We start from the raw sequence: 14,296 nt of genomic DNA, 5'->3' as shown, positions 1-14,296 counted from the left end.
CTCCTAGCGATCGCCTGGCCCACCTTCCTACCCTCTCCCTCTCCCTAATCCAACTTCACCCTCTTCCCTCTCTTCTCTTTGTTCCTCACTCCCTTGCGCCTAGACTTGCGTCTATACCTCGGCGCATTCCGTTATCTCATTACCTCTACTCAACAGCCCCCCTGCTTCGCGCACTTAGGAGCGCCAAGGCTGACCGAGCAACGGCCAGCGTCACCAATTACGGGCCCCCCACCCCCTCCAACTACACTTCAGCCTACGGGAATCAGAGCTGGCACATTTAGACGCTAATCCCCGCAGCGAGAGTTTGGTCCTAGCTAATTGGTGCTGTGGGACCACAAGCTATCTCCAGCATGGGGTTCATCGGTGTCTGTTCGGCTCTGTACGACTACCAGCCACAAGGAGAGGGTGAACTTGAGATTCATGAGGGCGACCTCCTCTATATTTTGGAAAAGAATGCGGACGATGACTGGTGGCGAGCTAAGAAGAAGGCCGAGCGGGAGGACGAGGACGAACCCGAAGGTCTAGTTCCCAACAACTATGTCGAAGAGGTGAGTCCCATTCAATGCGCAGGCTGCACAGTGTGGCCATTTGCTGATTCTAGATGAAATAGGCGAAACCAGCGCACAAAGCCACAGCCCTCTTCGATTACACGCGACAGACAGACGAGGAGGTTTCGTTCTCAGAAGATGCCGAGTTGATGGTGTACGACGTTTCGGATCCGGATTGGACTTTGGTTGGGACCGGCTCTGAATATGGATTTGCACCATCGAACTACATCGAAATAATCAAGGATGCCTCTGCTTCAGCTAGTGTTTCTTCTCCGACTTCTGCTCGAGCCGAGCCTGCTGCGCCGTCGCTTCCACAACGGCCAACGCAAGCTGCTCCAGAAGAAAGTGAAGAGTCTCCTGCTGCTTCTCCTGTCAATGTGTCTCATAACCCCGCTGCTGCTGCGATAGCCAGTATCATCCATAGACAGCATGCCCCCGCGGGTCCTACCGAGATCGAGGCGAGCAGAGATGAGCCCCCGCCACCCAGTCTTCCAGTCCGGCCATCATATGATCAAGCAGGGGAGCGAGATGAATCTCCTCCCCCTAGCCTCCCGCGTCGAACCCCTTCAGAGCAGGCATCCCCGTCTATAAATCGTTACTCGCCCGACCCGACTCCGCCACCCCGCCCCCAACAAGCGGTGCCCGCGATGGGTCGTGATGGCACACATGTTAAAGCTTCCCCACCTTACAACCGGGCGGGTGAGCTAACGCCGCGGTCACCTTCTGGCTATCATATCTACAACATCAATGAGATGGTAGAGGTGATGGGCAAGAGAAAGAAGATGCCGACGACACTGGGAATCAACATGGTAACCGGAATTATCTTCATCTCTCCCGAAGGCGACGATCGGCAGCAAGAATGGACTGCGGAGAAGCTCACTCATTACTCAATCGAAGGAAAGCACGTTTTTGTGGACCTTGTTCGACCCAGCAAGAGCATCGACTTTCATGCCGGTGCCAAAGACACCGCTCGCGAAATTGCAGCGGCACTGGGCGAAATTGCTGGTGCATACCGGGCAGAAGGTTTACGTGAGGTCCTCGAGGCAGGCGAAGGCAGCGGTCCAAAGAAGGGACAGATTCTGTATGACTTCATGGCCCAAGGCGAGGATGAAGTCACAGTAGCTGTGGGCGATGAGGTCATCATCCTCGATGATACCAAGTCCGAAGAGTGGTGGATGGTGCGGCGCCTGAAGAACAACAAGGAAGGCGTTGTCCCCAGCAGCTACGTTGAAGTTACAGGACTGATACCAAAGGCACCGCTCATGCCTGCGGAACCAGGCCTTTCTACCGTAGAAAAGAACCGTATGGAGGAGATGCGGCTGAGCAAGCTTGCATTGGGCAAGTCGCGGACAGACTCGATGGATTCATCCGATCGCCACAGCAAGCGTGACAGCAAAATCAGATCGAAGCCTGATATGAGCAAAGTGCGCAAGTGGACGGATCGGACCAAGGACTTCACAGTGGAGGCGCAGTTCATAGGTCTTCAGGATGGTAAGATCCAGCTTCACAAGGTGAACGGAATCAAGATCGCCGTCCCTGTCTCAAAGATGTCTGTTGAAGATCTGGAACATGTGGAGAGGGTTGCTGGGGTCTCGCTTGACGAGGATAAACCTCTTTCGAGCATTCGACCTCGGGTGGCCAACAACAAAGAATCCAAGGCTGGGGCTTCCGTGCAACGTCCTGAATACGATTGGTTTGACTTCTTCCTTAAGGCTGGAGTGGGGCCACATCGGTGTGAGCGATATGCGCAATCCTTTAACAAGGATGCAATGGACGAAACTGTGCTACCGGACATCACTCCTGAAATTCTTCAGACCCTGGGACTGAATCAAGGTGATACCTTGCGGGTAATGAAGGTCTTGGATGCCAAATACGGTCGTACGCCGGACAAATCCAAAGCGCGAAACGTTAGTTTCGGTGGCGAAGAAGTCATCGGTAATGGCGAGGAGGGTGGACAAGGTGGTCTCTTTTCTGGACCTGGTGGGGTATTGCGCAACAATACTCGCAGGGCAAGACCAACGCCAAGCGTTCAAGCAGGAGAAGTCGATCCGAAAGTGTTTGGACAGGGCGAGGAACCGAAATCGCCAGATAGTGCGGCGAGTCCACCACCCTCTGCAGCAGCTGAAAAGCCTGCTGCGCGCGGATTTGATGATGACGCTTGGGAGGTTAAACAGCCGAAGCAGCCTGCTAGACCATCTGCGGCCACCCCGACCCCGCCGCCCGTAGCGCCTCAGGTTTCTCAGCCTACAGGGGCAATGGCAGATCTAACGTTGCTCCAAGCACCTCTGCAGCCTACTCCCGCACAGCCTACTGGTACTGCGCAACCCACCCCGCCGATGCCAGCTCTACAGCCACAGGCAACTGCCGTGCAATCGCCGACTGTACAGCAACCTCAACAAACAGGTGCCACTCCGAGCTTATTTGCTCAAGTGGCACAGATTGGACAGCACCAGCAGACTGGGTTGCAACAGTCACAGGCTCGACAACGCCCACAACCCCCTCAAGCAGTTGGACAAAACTCACTTCTGCCTCCACCTCCGCAGCGCCCGCTATCCGCGCCGCAAAACGTCTCGCCACAGCAGAATCCGTTCGGTGCTCCCCCGTTGCAAGCTCAACTCACTGGATTGCCTCAAATGGGTCCTGCGGTAGCTCCTCCTGGTCAGAGTCTGAGCGAGCTGAACCAACCGCGTTACCAGCTTACGATGCAGCCGCAAGCAACAGGATACATGGGTCAGAACCAATATCAGACCGGCTTGATGCCGCAGCCCACGGCATTCACTCCGCAATCTCAGTTTGGTATCCAGCAGCAACAGCAGCCGCCGTTTGGTGGTCAGATGGTTCCTCAACAAACAGGTTTCCAAGGGATTGGGCCACAGCCCACAGGCTTCGGTGGATATGGGCAACTACAACAACCCATGCAGACCGGTATAAACTCTGTTCTTCCGCCCGCATTGCAACCTCAGCCCACTGGTGCGAACGGCTTCGGGAATCACTATACATCTCCGCCGCCCGTGCCGCCAATTCCCCAACAACCGACGGCCGCCCCCCTATCACCGCAGAAGACAGGCCCGGCTCCCCCCATCAGATTTGGTGTCAAACCGGATGCTCCCAAGAAGCTTCAGTCACAGCCGACTGGCCTCAGAGCCAACCTTGCGCAAGCTAGTAAGTGTTCGCTTTTCGATATCATTGCAAATCAACACAAAATTAACATTCTCAACAGCCCCCAATAATCCATTCGGCTTTTAATCTGCTCCTGCATTCGTCCGTGTTCGCATATTATATCTTGGTTTCCTGGCAATTCCCCTACCTCGCCCTGCAATTTTGTTCATTTTGTGGCTGAAATGTGCATTCTTCATTTTGCAGCTTGTCCCTTTGAGCCTCTTGGAATTGACATGTGTACATATCATGGCTCTGGTCGTTATTTGATGCAGTGCGTATCGAAGCTCACGCCACGAATCCTCTTTTCTCGTTTCATTTCTGGAAATTCGCTGCACTTAGCGAGCTATCCCATATCCCTTTCCCTGTGCTCTTTGACAGTTCTGGTCATGCCTCTCATATCTTGCATCTATCATTGTCTCTAGCCTATTCCCACATAACCCGTGTACGGTGATGCTTATTGGCTGGATGCCCTCTTTTTGCCCTTTCCCTTTTCTTTTGTCGTCTAGATGGCCCGCTTTTGATTCTGTTCTCCATTTACCGGCTCACACATAATTCATCAATCAGTCGGCATTCTCCGTCTCCCACGCACCCAGCTCTGTGAGGCAGTAAACACTACCCAGATCGGGCTCTTCACTCTTCCTAAAAGAGCGTGAACGTCCTCAGGGCGAACCATGGGCATATAATGACTCGATTGAGATTATACAAGGCTCCGATTGTGTCTTCTCTTCTCTTGTTTGTCCTTGGTACACAACAGGCGAATCACAGAGCCTATACTTCCCACCACTAGGTGGGTGGGACTCTTATGGGCATAAGAGATTTGGTCGTCGTTTCTTGCTGTATTTTCCAGTTCTAGGTTACTGCCTGAGCTGAACATACCAGTTGTCTTGCACAAAAGTATATACAGAGGCAGATCGGTACTTGTATGAATTGCAGTTGCATATATGCTGTATGGAAGTGCTACTGGGCGGGCTGGGGTACCTTAAAGCCGGGCATCAGATCAACCCCGGTTGTCCTGTTAAATGTACACCTGGGCAGTGCCCGATGAAAGAACACTCTCCATTCGCTTGTTTGGGGTATATAATTGACCACGCTTTTCCAATAGCCATGACTACAAGGGGATCCTCGCGTCATAAAGATTTGATAGTAAAACAGAAAAAGATAGAAAGAAACTCACTAGCCCGTGCCATATCAGCGCCGGCACACCGGCTACCCATTGAAGATTTCAAAATTGATCGAGGAGATTTCACAGATCCTAAACAGCCTTACTGAGTATATCTCAGGGTTCGTCTCCCCAGATACCGAAGACCGGGAGATCCTCGGCCATATAAAGCAAGCCATTACCGGAGAACATCATGTCAGAAAGTGGGGATGGGCCAGACGCCGGGGGCACGCCCGAGGGAATGGTGCCGCCCGGCGAGCAGCCCACCGGGATTCCAGAGGTGGTCAACGCAGAGATGGCAGCATCGTAGGACAGCCCTCCAGTGGCATCTGAGTCATTGCACAAGGCTTCCCAAATACCATTGTCGAAAGATTGAGGTTGAGGGGTTGGTTGGCAGGGCATGTCTGAGGATGCATTTACGCCAGGCATTATGCGAGGCGAGGTAGAAGATGACACGCGGACGGATGCAGAGGATCGGGCATTCGTTGGGCGATCAGAGGAAGGATCCTCACTACCGCCTACTTGGCCGAAGAGTTGATCGACCTGTTTGCTGCGCTGGTTCATCCATTGGCGGTTTCGGCGCGAGACGTACTCGGCTATAGCAGCACGGAGATATTTGGTGATCTGGAGAAAGCGGCATGCGTGAGGATCGTGTGGAACGAAAAGCTCCAGGAATCGTTCGGCTTTGTTGATTCCTTCTTCCAAGGGAAGGAGATTGTCATAGTCGGCGAAAAAGGCAGCACCAATAACAATGACACAATTGAAAACAGAGTTGATCAAGAAGGGCAGTCGGCGCGGAAGGGAGGTACTATCGCTGAAATCATTCACCACATCCAGACCACGCAGTGCAGAATAGACGCATGCATCGGCAAACAAGGATATGCGAGAGCTGCCATTTTGACCTTCAGAAGGAGGAGATGAACTAGCTTTTCCCTTGATATACTGGGCAACACGATAGATGAGGAACGGCCGGGTCAACAAGATGATCGACCAGTAGTAGGACCCGAAAACGTGGGCTGCAGCCAGACTGCTTTCCATAGATTTGTGTTCAGGCCGCTCAATCGGCATTTTGAGGATCGTTGGAAGTGTGCGAACCCAAGCTCGATGCTGGTTTGATATGGTCTCAGCAACATTGATTGATATGACTTGTTTCATATAGACCTCGGTCAAGATCTGTTCGAATATCCGACAAAGTGAGATGACAGCAGCGGAAAGTTGCTGATCCGGGGTCAACTGACGCTGTGCTTCTCCTGGCGCAGGAGTGTCATCACGTATGTCATGGTCGTAGTCAGAAGTTGCAGGAGGGCGGCCGAGGGAGGCACTGAGAAACAGGTCCATCATGCGGAGACTCTTCCAAACTCGTTCTCTCGCTCGGCGCTCACGCCCACAAAAGAGCGCATTTGCATCTTTGCGGTGAATTCCTACTGCATACGCAGCACGCAGAGCTACTCCAAGGTTCATAAATGCGCCATTACGCCTGCAAGCGCCGAGCATGTACATGGAGACCAGGATGTACGACTGGATGGTGTAAATGCTGGGAGTCTCCTGAAAGGCTGAAAAGGCCAATTGACGACCGCTTCCAAAATACTGTTCAGCTACAGTCTGATCAAGCTCGGCAACCTGAGCTCCAATGGCGAGGACAAGATAGAAGATGGAGCTAACGGTATCCTCATCCCCCGAGGGGTTTGCAACCCAATTGGTTAATCGTGGGTGAAATTCTTCCAGGTCAAATAGGTCTAACAACGGGCTCGTGGCAAGTACAAACTGACGAGCTAGGCGATGGGCTTCTTCGTTGCTCGGTGGTGTAGCTAGAGGCCCAGATTGGGTGCTCGGATTGCGCTGAAATGCTTCCAGCATCGAGTGCCGTGAATTGTCTTCGGTGAACTCGCATCGGCCAATGGAAGACATAACGACCCGACGCACACTTTGCAGGAATGACAGACTCGCCGAATCACCAATATACATGAACTTCCCTTGGCCATCGCGCAGAAGTCGTGCCACTTTTGGCACCGGAGCCGTTCCCTCCCTCTCGTTCTTTGATTGATGTTCCATATTCATTCGTTGATCCTCGAGAGAATCCAAAAGACCGTCCATTGCGGTTTCCCTCTGTGGAGATGCCACTATGCGCTCACTAAGCAACACCGTCGAGTCCTTGTCCTTCCCATCTAGTTTGAGTAGACGTGCCGGCCGATCCGAGAAATGGCATTCCGACTCCTTGTGCCTCTGGACACAGATTGTACAAGGTTGTTCGCCGTTACATTTCTGTTTTCGCCGCTTACAGCTGTCGCAGGCTCGCCGGCATCGAAGCCGTGATCCGGGGGTGGTAATAGCTCGAGGCATCCCGCTCGCCGCGCTTGCGTTTGGTGAATAGGTCCGGGTCAGTCGTTCGGGCTTTCAGTGATGATCATTGAGGCGTAAGATTTCTAGACCATCTTGACGAAAAGTAGTGCTTTCGATCAAGTCAAGCCATTGCTTTGATGCATATCAGATACGCTTTCAGGGTCAGAATGTCAAGGTCGACTATCCCTAGGAAGAGGTACATACGCGCCTCTGTTTAGGTGAGAGGTTTCGCCCTCGGGGCGGGGTCCCCGCCAAACTCAGATTACTAAACACAATCCAGCCCGCCGATCCCGCCACAGACCAGACAAGTATCAAGACTGTCTACGGAGTAGATAGCTTGTACAACACGCGATAGACGGGTTACTACAGGATGGAGCTGTATACAGACATTTGGCCCCGACGGATCCATTGACGGAAATACACGTGTCTTTCACCTCCCAATCAGGGCCGGAACGACACTATCTTGCCCCAGGTCGTGGCAGTGCCCCAGATGCCAGTCCGCAAGCACTCTAGCTGCACAATCTGGCTGTGATCTACGAAAAGGTTGACATCAATCCCGAACTCCCGGATATACCAATTGAAAACCTTGGGGTCGGCAGCTTCGAACATCACACGCTCGGGAGGAAGCTCCTTCATGATCTTCGACACCACATCAGTCCGCCAGGATTTGACATTCTCGGTGATACCCTCCGATTCGATCATTAATCGCTTCACACCGGCATCTAGGAACTTATGGCCCAAGTTGACCAACTTGCCAGGATCAGAGGTCCCAATTGCCTCAAGGCCAGAGGCAGGGGTGTCTCCGCCGGCTCCAAATTGAATTCCTAGTTCCGGCTTGGCTTCCAACTTGTATGAGTGGACCTTGTCGACGAGTCGGAGCCAGTCGTCGTCGGGGATTGAAAGGAAACCGGAGGACAACTCGACGACATCAAGCCTACGGATAGGACTCGTCAGACTCCAGGTTATACCCTGAACATCGCTGGGTACACCTACCCGAGATCCTTGCATTTCTTCAAATAGCGGTCAAACACTGCATTTGAATCAGGGTGTGTGAGGAGGTGCTCAGCCCATCCACCCTACCATATAGAAGTTGATTGTTAAGAGTACGCTTCCAAATGTGTTAGCTCAAGACACTCTTACCGTCGAGACATACACGCCGTGCTCGTGGGCTAGGTCAACCACTTCACGCAGTGCTTTCTCCTGAAATAGAGAAAACGAGCCTAGGTAGCGTACAACAAGGTCAATTACTGTGATACTTGGAGTCTCATTTGTACTGACCTCCCGCAAACTTCAGGCCATCCACATGATTGCCCATTCTATCCACATTGGTCAGATACCATCTCGTTAGCGGGGATTTATGTGGGACATTACGTCTCGAGGATATCTGCCAGGTATCTTTTGCCCATGACCTGGCCTGGATTAGCTTCACAACATTGTCGACACAGGGACTGTATGCGCCTACCGAGTAGTATGGGCCTCGGATCTCAGTCACTCCCTTGATCCTGGGCTTGGCAGGTCTGGGATTTGACCGGGCAAAGCCAAAGCCATTCTGTTTATCTTGTAGAAGAGTGGCCCCTTGAGATACGATCGGGGTGGTAGAGAAATATTGAGATTGAGTCGACAGAGCAACATTGGCCATCTGGGGGGTGCGACTCAACACACGCCCACCGGCGACTTTCAGTGGACTACTAACGCACAGCATAGGGTTGGATAGTTGCAAGAGAAGTGGTTTGAAGACAAAGTCACTACTGAGGTGTACACAGTATATTGCGGTTAACTATTTAACGTCATACATAGTTCATCAGAATCCAGACAATATTGACCTAGTCTCGGGGCCTCAGACTGACGACACCCGCGGTAGTCTTCTCCGATTTCTAGCCTTGATTTTAAGGCATGAGTTCTTTCGGCGTTCTCCCACTTCGGATCTATCCTTCTCTACTGTACTCCATCGAGACCAGAAAGTTTAGAGTGGAGTCCGGGTGGTTCGGGATCGGAGTTAGGCATCCGAAACTCTTATGTACATAACCTGTTTATGTGTGTTAATGCCAAGTTTCAATCCCCCTTTACCTTGGGTTCACATCGAGATCGAGCTAAATCGTAATTCAAACTGCGACTCAAGTTCTTGGACTCATTAGAAGAGCTGTTAAAACACAGGAGAAAGTAAGAAATTAAGAACGAGAGCACTCATGAGAGCATGAGAGAGCACTTATGAGACTTATGACTCGCCTGTCCCCATCGCGGGCGCCGTTGCCGAGAGCTAGTTCAGCCTTGTGGGTCTTTTGTATGGACTTTAGTTGGGTCAAATTTTGATGCCTGCACGATTCGCTGGTGTTTCAAATAGAGAAAAAAAAAATAAAATAAAAGAAAAAACAAAGAAAAAACAAAGAAAAAAGAAGTTGTCTGGTGACTGATTCCGAATTCTTCCCTGGCACCTGGCTAGGGTCAGTCTTGTGAACACAACCACTCAACCAGGGAAATTACACTTCCCCTCTCCATCTTTCCCCAAGTCTCCCATTCTTCAAGGATCGCTTTCATAACCTTACGGAAATTCTATTCATTTTCTTCCCTCTCCTCCATTGCCCTTGGATGGTACGTAGGTGTTGGTCGGTTTCATACTCATCATGGGAGCCGGGGCGATCATAGAGCCGTTGGTGGTCATCGGCCTCTTGTTTGGAGGCACTTGGATCAACCGTGCTGTTGGATCACCCTTGTCTCGCTACAGTCGGCGAAGGTCGTCCGACCTCCACCGAGCGGCTTCGTCGGATTCCTTGGAGTCGGGATATTCAACTCCATCGACGAAAGATGGGCTACTGAGCTCGAGATCGTGCTCCCCTTCACAGACCATAGAAGATGGTTGGCACAAGCGACAAGTTGGAATCTTGGGGCTGACATTCGAGGTGTCATCGCCGAATACAATCGTCTTCCAAGACCGACTGCTGAGTCGCTTGCTCCGGAAATTTCCTTTTTTGGTGGAATGTTGGTATTGGGCCTTGGTTTACTGGGTATGTCGATATACACTTTCGGTTCGTATAAGGACGAAGAATCTCACACATTATACAGACATATCAGCTTGGTCGTGCGTTTACCGCGGTCACTCTCAAAGATGATACCGTCGGTGTGGCCAGGAGACACGCCTTGAAATTAATCGAGATGGAACAAGCTATGGGCATATTTTGGGAGACGTTGATCCAGAGGTACTTTCTTCGCCATCCCCTCGTGATGACATGGATCAACCGGATATATTCCTTCATCCACATTCCTGGAACGATTGCCTTCCTTGTCTGGCTCTACTACTACACCACCGTGCGGAACCGAATCGATGAGTCCCAGCCGGGGAAACCCAAGGGTGCTGTGAGCGGATCACCTGCTGGTCCTCTTCTCTACCAAGCACGTCGGCGGACATTGGCCGTGTGCAACCTTCTCGCATTTGTGGTATTCACTCTTTGGCCATGTATGCCACCACGCTTACTGAGTGACACGACTGCGGAGGGCGAAGAGGCGGACCTAGCGCGCAGTTATGGGTTCGTGGACACCGTACATGGTGCCAATGGAGCTGGCAGCGTTTGGACAGAGAATCGCTTCTGTAATCAATATGGTAAGTGGCGCCTGCTATCTGATTTGGATGTTCCGGATGGGCTACTGACTGACGGGTTCCAGCGGCCATGCCCTCCTTGCATTTCGGTTACTCTTTAATGATCGGCCTCACGCTGATAACTATCCCTTTGCCACCGCAACATCGGGGCGTAATTCTGCGTACGCGGCTCACCCGAGGCCTGAGAGTGAGACTTCCATCATGGCGTCGCCTTGTTTGCGTTTTGCTCGGCTTCCTGTATCCGTTCACCATCCTCGTGGTGATCGTTGCCACAGCCAACCATTTCATCTTGGATGCGGTTGCGGGAGCTCTTGTATGTGCCCTGGGTTGGTGTTTTAATGGAGTGTTGCTCAACTTGCTGCCACTGGAAGACTACTTCCTCTGGCTTGTCCGAATCCACAAACCGGAACCATCACTCGACGTCCCTGAAGAGGTTGGATCCATCAGCGAGGGTATACCAGCATATGCTGGCATCTGCGCTTGAATGCCCGTCATGATTAGGCTATACGTTGGTTCGATTGTCCTGTTGGCGCATCTTTGTTTTAGAACGTGATACCCTGTATGAGATGCGTCCTCTGGTCTGGACTATATTGTACATAGACACCTAATTATCATTATCCTTGGGATTGGTATGAAACTCGTATTGATTTCCTGTTTCTAGAAATATGCAGAATCAGGCGTTCACAGCAGAGTTACCAACCCTACTAGATACATGACTCCAGGCATCGCTTCTTTGAATTGAGGTCGCTTGCTATAACTGGCAGCCTGCATTGAAGCACATTTGATTCCGACTATTGTCTATGCTCTATTGTACCAAAATCCTACAATAGGTCGAGTCTAATTGATTTATATTGAAATCAATGACTTGATCTCAATACTGTGGGTTTGAGTTGTGGCGTCATTGCCCACCGCAGAGACAACGCGTCCTGAAGTTCCCGCGCCTTTCGCGACCTTTCTTCTCCACACTCTTCTCCCTCCCCTGGAAGCTCCTCCTACACCTACCACAACTCATACAATCTACCCAATTGCCTCCTGGATTTTATCCCATTTAGTAACAGCTTGCCATCATGGCTGATGATACCCCTGTCTCCGCGCCCATTGACGGCGACCTGCCCGAGCGCACTACCGAGAATCCCACTGATTCCGAGAAGAAGTCAGATGTGACTTCGGAAGACAAGCCTACCGGTAAGCATAGATTGATTGATATTCAATCTAGTTGCGCTCCAGCTTCCCAACACTGTCACCCGGTCGGGGGCATCCCTATTTCTGTGCGACCGCTAACCCACTTGTGTTCATCCAGAGAGTGAAGTTGCGACCGACAAGAAAAGCGACAATGCCGCTGAGACTGACAAGCCTACTCCCTCTGGTGAGGCTCCTGAGGCCAAGGCCGATGAGGTAGCTGCTGGTGCTGCCCCTGCCGATGCAGAGGCTGCTGCGCCTGCGGAGGCCGACGGAACCCCTGCCTCAGCAAAGAAAGCCTCCAAGAACCGCCGCGTCTCCACCGGTGCCACACAGAAGCTCAGCCGCAAGAAGTCCCAGAGCCGCATCACTCACCTGGACGCCAAGCCAGGTCAAACTTACCTTGCGCGCCTCCGCAGCTATGCGCCCTGGCCCGCCATCATCTGCGATGAGGACATTTTACCTCCTAGTCTGCTTGAAAGCCGCCCTGTCACGGCTATGCAACCGGATGGGTCCTACAAAGGCGAGTACGCTGATGGCGGAAGACGCACTCATGAGCGTACCTTCCCCGTCATGTTCTTCGAGACCAATGAGTTGTAGGTCCCCCACCGCCCACCGATTTTACACCCAATGTGTTCCCCCTACTGATTATTCTGCTTCCAGTGCCTGGGTCCCCAACACCAACCTGACCCCACTGGATCCTGCCGAGTGCAAGGATGTCTCAGAGAAGAACAAGAGCCGACCGCTCCTGAACGCCTACAAAGTTGCATCCGAGGGCCATGACCTCCAGTACTTCAAGGATCTTCTGAATGATCACCAAGCAGCCATTGAACAGGAAGAGGCCGAGCTGGAGGCCCAGGAAGCGGAGAAGGCAGCTGCCAAGGCGGCAAAGGAGACCAAGAAAGGCAAGCGCAAGAGCAAGGGAGCTGAGACTGACGTTGAGATGGAGGATGCGGATGACTCCAAGAAGGCCAAGGCTCCTTCAAAGAAGCGCAAGAAGGAGGCCGAAACCGACGCCGAAGCGGACAAGGTAAGCTCTAACGGAGTCCTGTTGTTCACCTCGCTCATGTTATGGAATCTAGCCCGCCAAGACCCCCAAGACAAACACTAAGCTCAAGTTGACCACCCCCAAGGCACCCGCCGAGGAGCCCGGAAAGAAGACCCCGGCTACGAAGACCCGGAAGGCCCCCGCTAAGAAGGGCAAGGCTGCTCCTGCTGCCAGCGACGAAGGCGACAGTGCCGATGCCAAGGAACCCGAGAAGCCCATTGACCCGGAGGATCTGAGAAAGAAAAAGGAAAAAGAGAGTACGCATTTCCCCATTACCCATGAGAACCCCCGTGAGACCGAGCAGGATAGCTTATACCTTACAGTCCTGTTCCTCCGCCACAAGCTCCAAAAGGGATTCATCTCCCGTGACCAATCCCCCAGGGAAGATGAGATGGCCGGCATGGCCCCCTACTTCGACAAATTGGAGAAGCACTCTGATTTGGAAGTTTCGATCATCCGTTCCACCAAGATCAACAAGGTTCTGAAGTTGATCGTCAAGCTAGCCTTTATTCCTCGGGATGATGAGTTCAATTTCCGCCACCGCGCTATGAACATCCTGTCCAACTGGAAGAACATCTTGGATGCCGACACTCCTGGCTCCGCCGACAAGGAGGAGAAGCCCGCCGTCAATGGCTCCAAGGAAGAAGAAGGTGCTGACACCCCGAAGCTGGAGACTGAGGAGGAGAAGGAACCCGAGTCCAAGGCCAAGGATGATGTCGATTCTCCCATGCCGGATGCCGAAGAGACCGCTCCTGAGCCCGCGAAGGAGGATGGCGCAGACAAGGAAGAGCCGGCCGAGAAGCCCACAGAGGCCGAGGAGAAGCCTACAGAGGAGAAGCCCACAGACGAGAAGCCCGCAGAGGAGAAGCCCGCAGAGGAGAAGCCCGCAGAGGAGAAGCCCGTGGAGGTTGCCGCTTAAGCAGCCCGCGAGGTCGTATTCTGCGATGTGTATTTTCTGAACTGTGATCTCCATTTGCGCTCTTCATCCCTGTTATCTTTTTTTATCATTGTTTACAATCTACGTGGTTCCCTTGTGCTTCTGTTCCTTTTCTCTCTTTTCAAATGAAAATCGCTTTTCTAATTTCTCCTGTCTGTCTCCAACCACTGGGATACGGGGCTGGTACCAGCAAAACTTGAAGCAATTGAAAGTTATGGTCCTTTTCTGGCTTCAAATGTTGTCTGTACAGTTGACCTGTGTTTTGGCCATGGAGCGTAGGTGTTTGGGGGGATACTATTGCTGTTACACATCAACGGTCTCTCGGTTTGTTGAA

General features: G+C 52.3%; 5 protein-coding genes across 5 annotated transcripts; 3 read left to right on the top strand and 2 right to left on the bottom strand.

Moving 5' to 3' along the window:
• Window positions 1-350: 350 nt before the first annotated feature.
• N7515_008414 (cytoskeletal protein-binding protein SLA1) lies at window positions 351-3,794 on the top strand (the record flags this gene model as incomplete). Its single annotated transcript, XM_056669158.1, has 3 exons — window positions 351-548; window positions 611-3,710; window positions 3,769-3,794. 3 exons carry the CDS (start codon window positions 351-353, stop codon window positions 3,792-3,794), a joined length of 3,324 nt encoding a protein of 1,107 aa, XP_056518988.1.
• Window positions 3,795-4,983: 1,189 nt separating this feature from the next.
• N7515_008413 (putative C6 transcription factor) lies at window positions 4,984-6,960 on the bottom strand (the record flags this gene model as incomplete). The annotated part of the gene is made up of 1 exon (XM_056669157.1): window positions 4,984-6,960. The coding sequence occupies one exon, from the start codon at window positions 6,958-6,960 to the stop codon at window positions 4,984-4,986; it is 1,977 nt and encodes a 658-aa protein (XP_056518987.1).
• Window positions 6,961-7,647: 687 nt separating this feature from the next.
• N7515_008412 (phosphosulfolactate synthase) lies at window positions 7,648-8,908 on the bottom strand (the record flags this gene model as incomplete). Its single annotated transcript, XM_056669156.1, has 6 exons — window positions 7,648-8,140; window positions 8,200-8,282; window positions 8,347-8,426; window positions 8,485-8,522; window positions 8,578-8,615; window positions 8,669-8,908. The coding sequence occupies 6 exons, from the start codon at window positions 8,906-8,908 to the stop codon at window positions 7,648-7,650; spliced, it is 972 nt and encodes a 323-aa protein (XP_056518986.1).
• A 919-nt stretch (window positions 8,909-9,827) lies between these two features.
• On the top strand, window positions 9,828-11,282 carry N7515_008411 (phosphatase PAP2 family protein; the record flags this gene model as incomplete). Its single annotated transcript, XM_056669155.1, has 3 exons — window positions 9,828-10,208; window positions 10,267-10,801; window positions 10,864-11,282. The coding sequence occupies 3 exons, from the start codon at window positions 9,828-9,830 to the stop codon at window positions 11,280-11,282; spliced, it is 1,335 nt and encodes a 444-aa protein (XP_056518985.1).
• Window positions 11,283-11,865: 583 nt separating this feature from the next.
• N7515_008410 (uncharacterized protein) lies at window positions 11,866-13,944 on the top strand (the record flags this gene model as incomplete). Its single annotated transcript, XM_056669154.1, has 4 exons — window positions 11,866-11,983; window positions 12,099-12,573; window positions 12,641-13,007; window positions 13,060-13,944. 4 exons carry the CDS (start codon window positions 11,866-11,868, stop codon window positions 13,942-13,944), a joined length of 1,845 nt encoding a protein of 614 aa, XP_056518984.1.
• Window positions 13,945-14,296: the final 352 nt, after the last annotated feature.

This window comes from Penicillium bovifimosum (genome assembly GCF_028826915.1).
Source record: "Penicillium bovifimosum strain IBT 22155 chromosome Unknown utg000006l_segment0_segment0, whole genome shotgun sequence".
Classification (NCBI taxonomy): domain Eukaryota; kingdom Fungi; phylum Ascomycota; class Eurotiomycetes; order Eurotiales; family Aspergillaceae; genus Penicillium; species Penicillium bovifimosum.
This window is presented reverse-complemented; position numbering and strand designations above follow the sequence as displayed.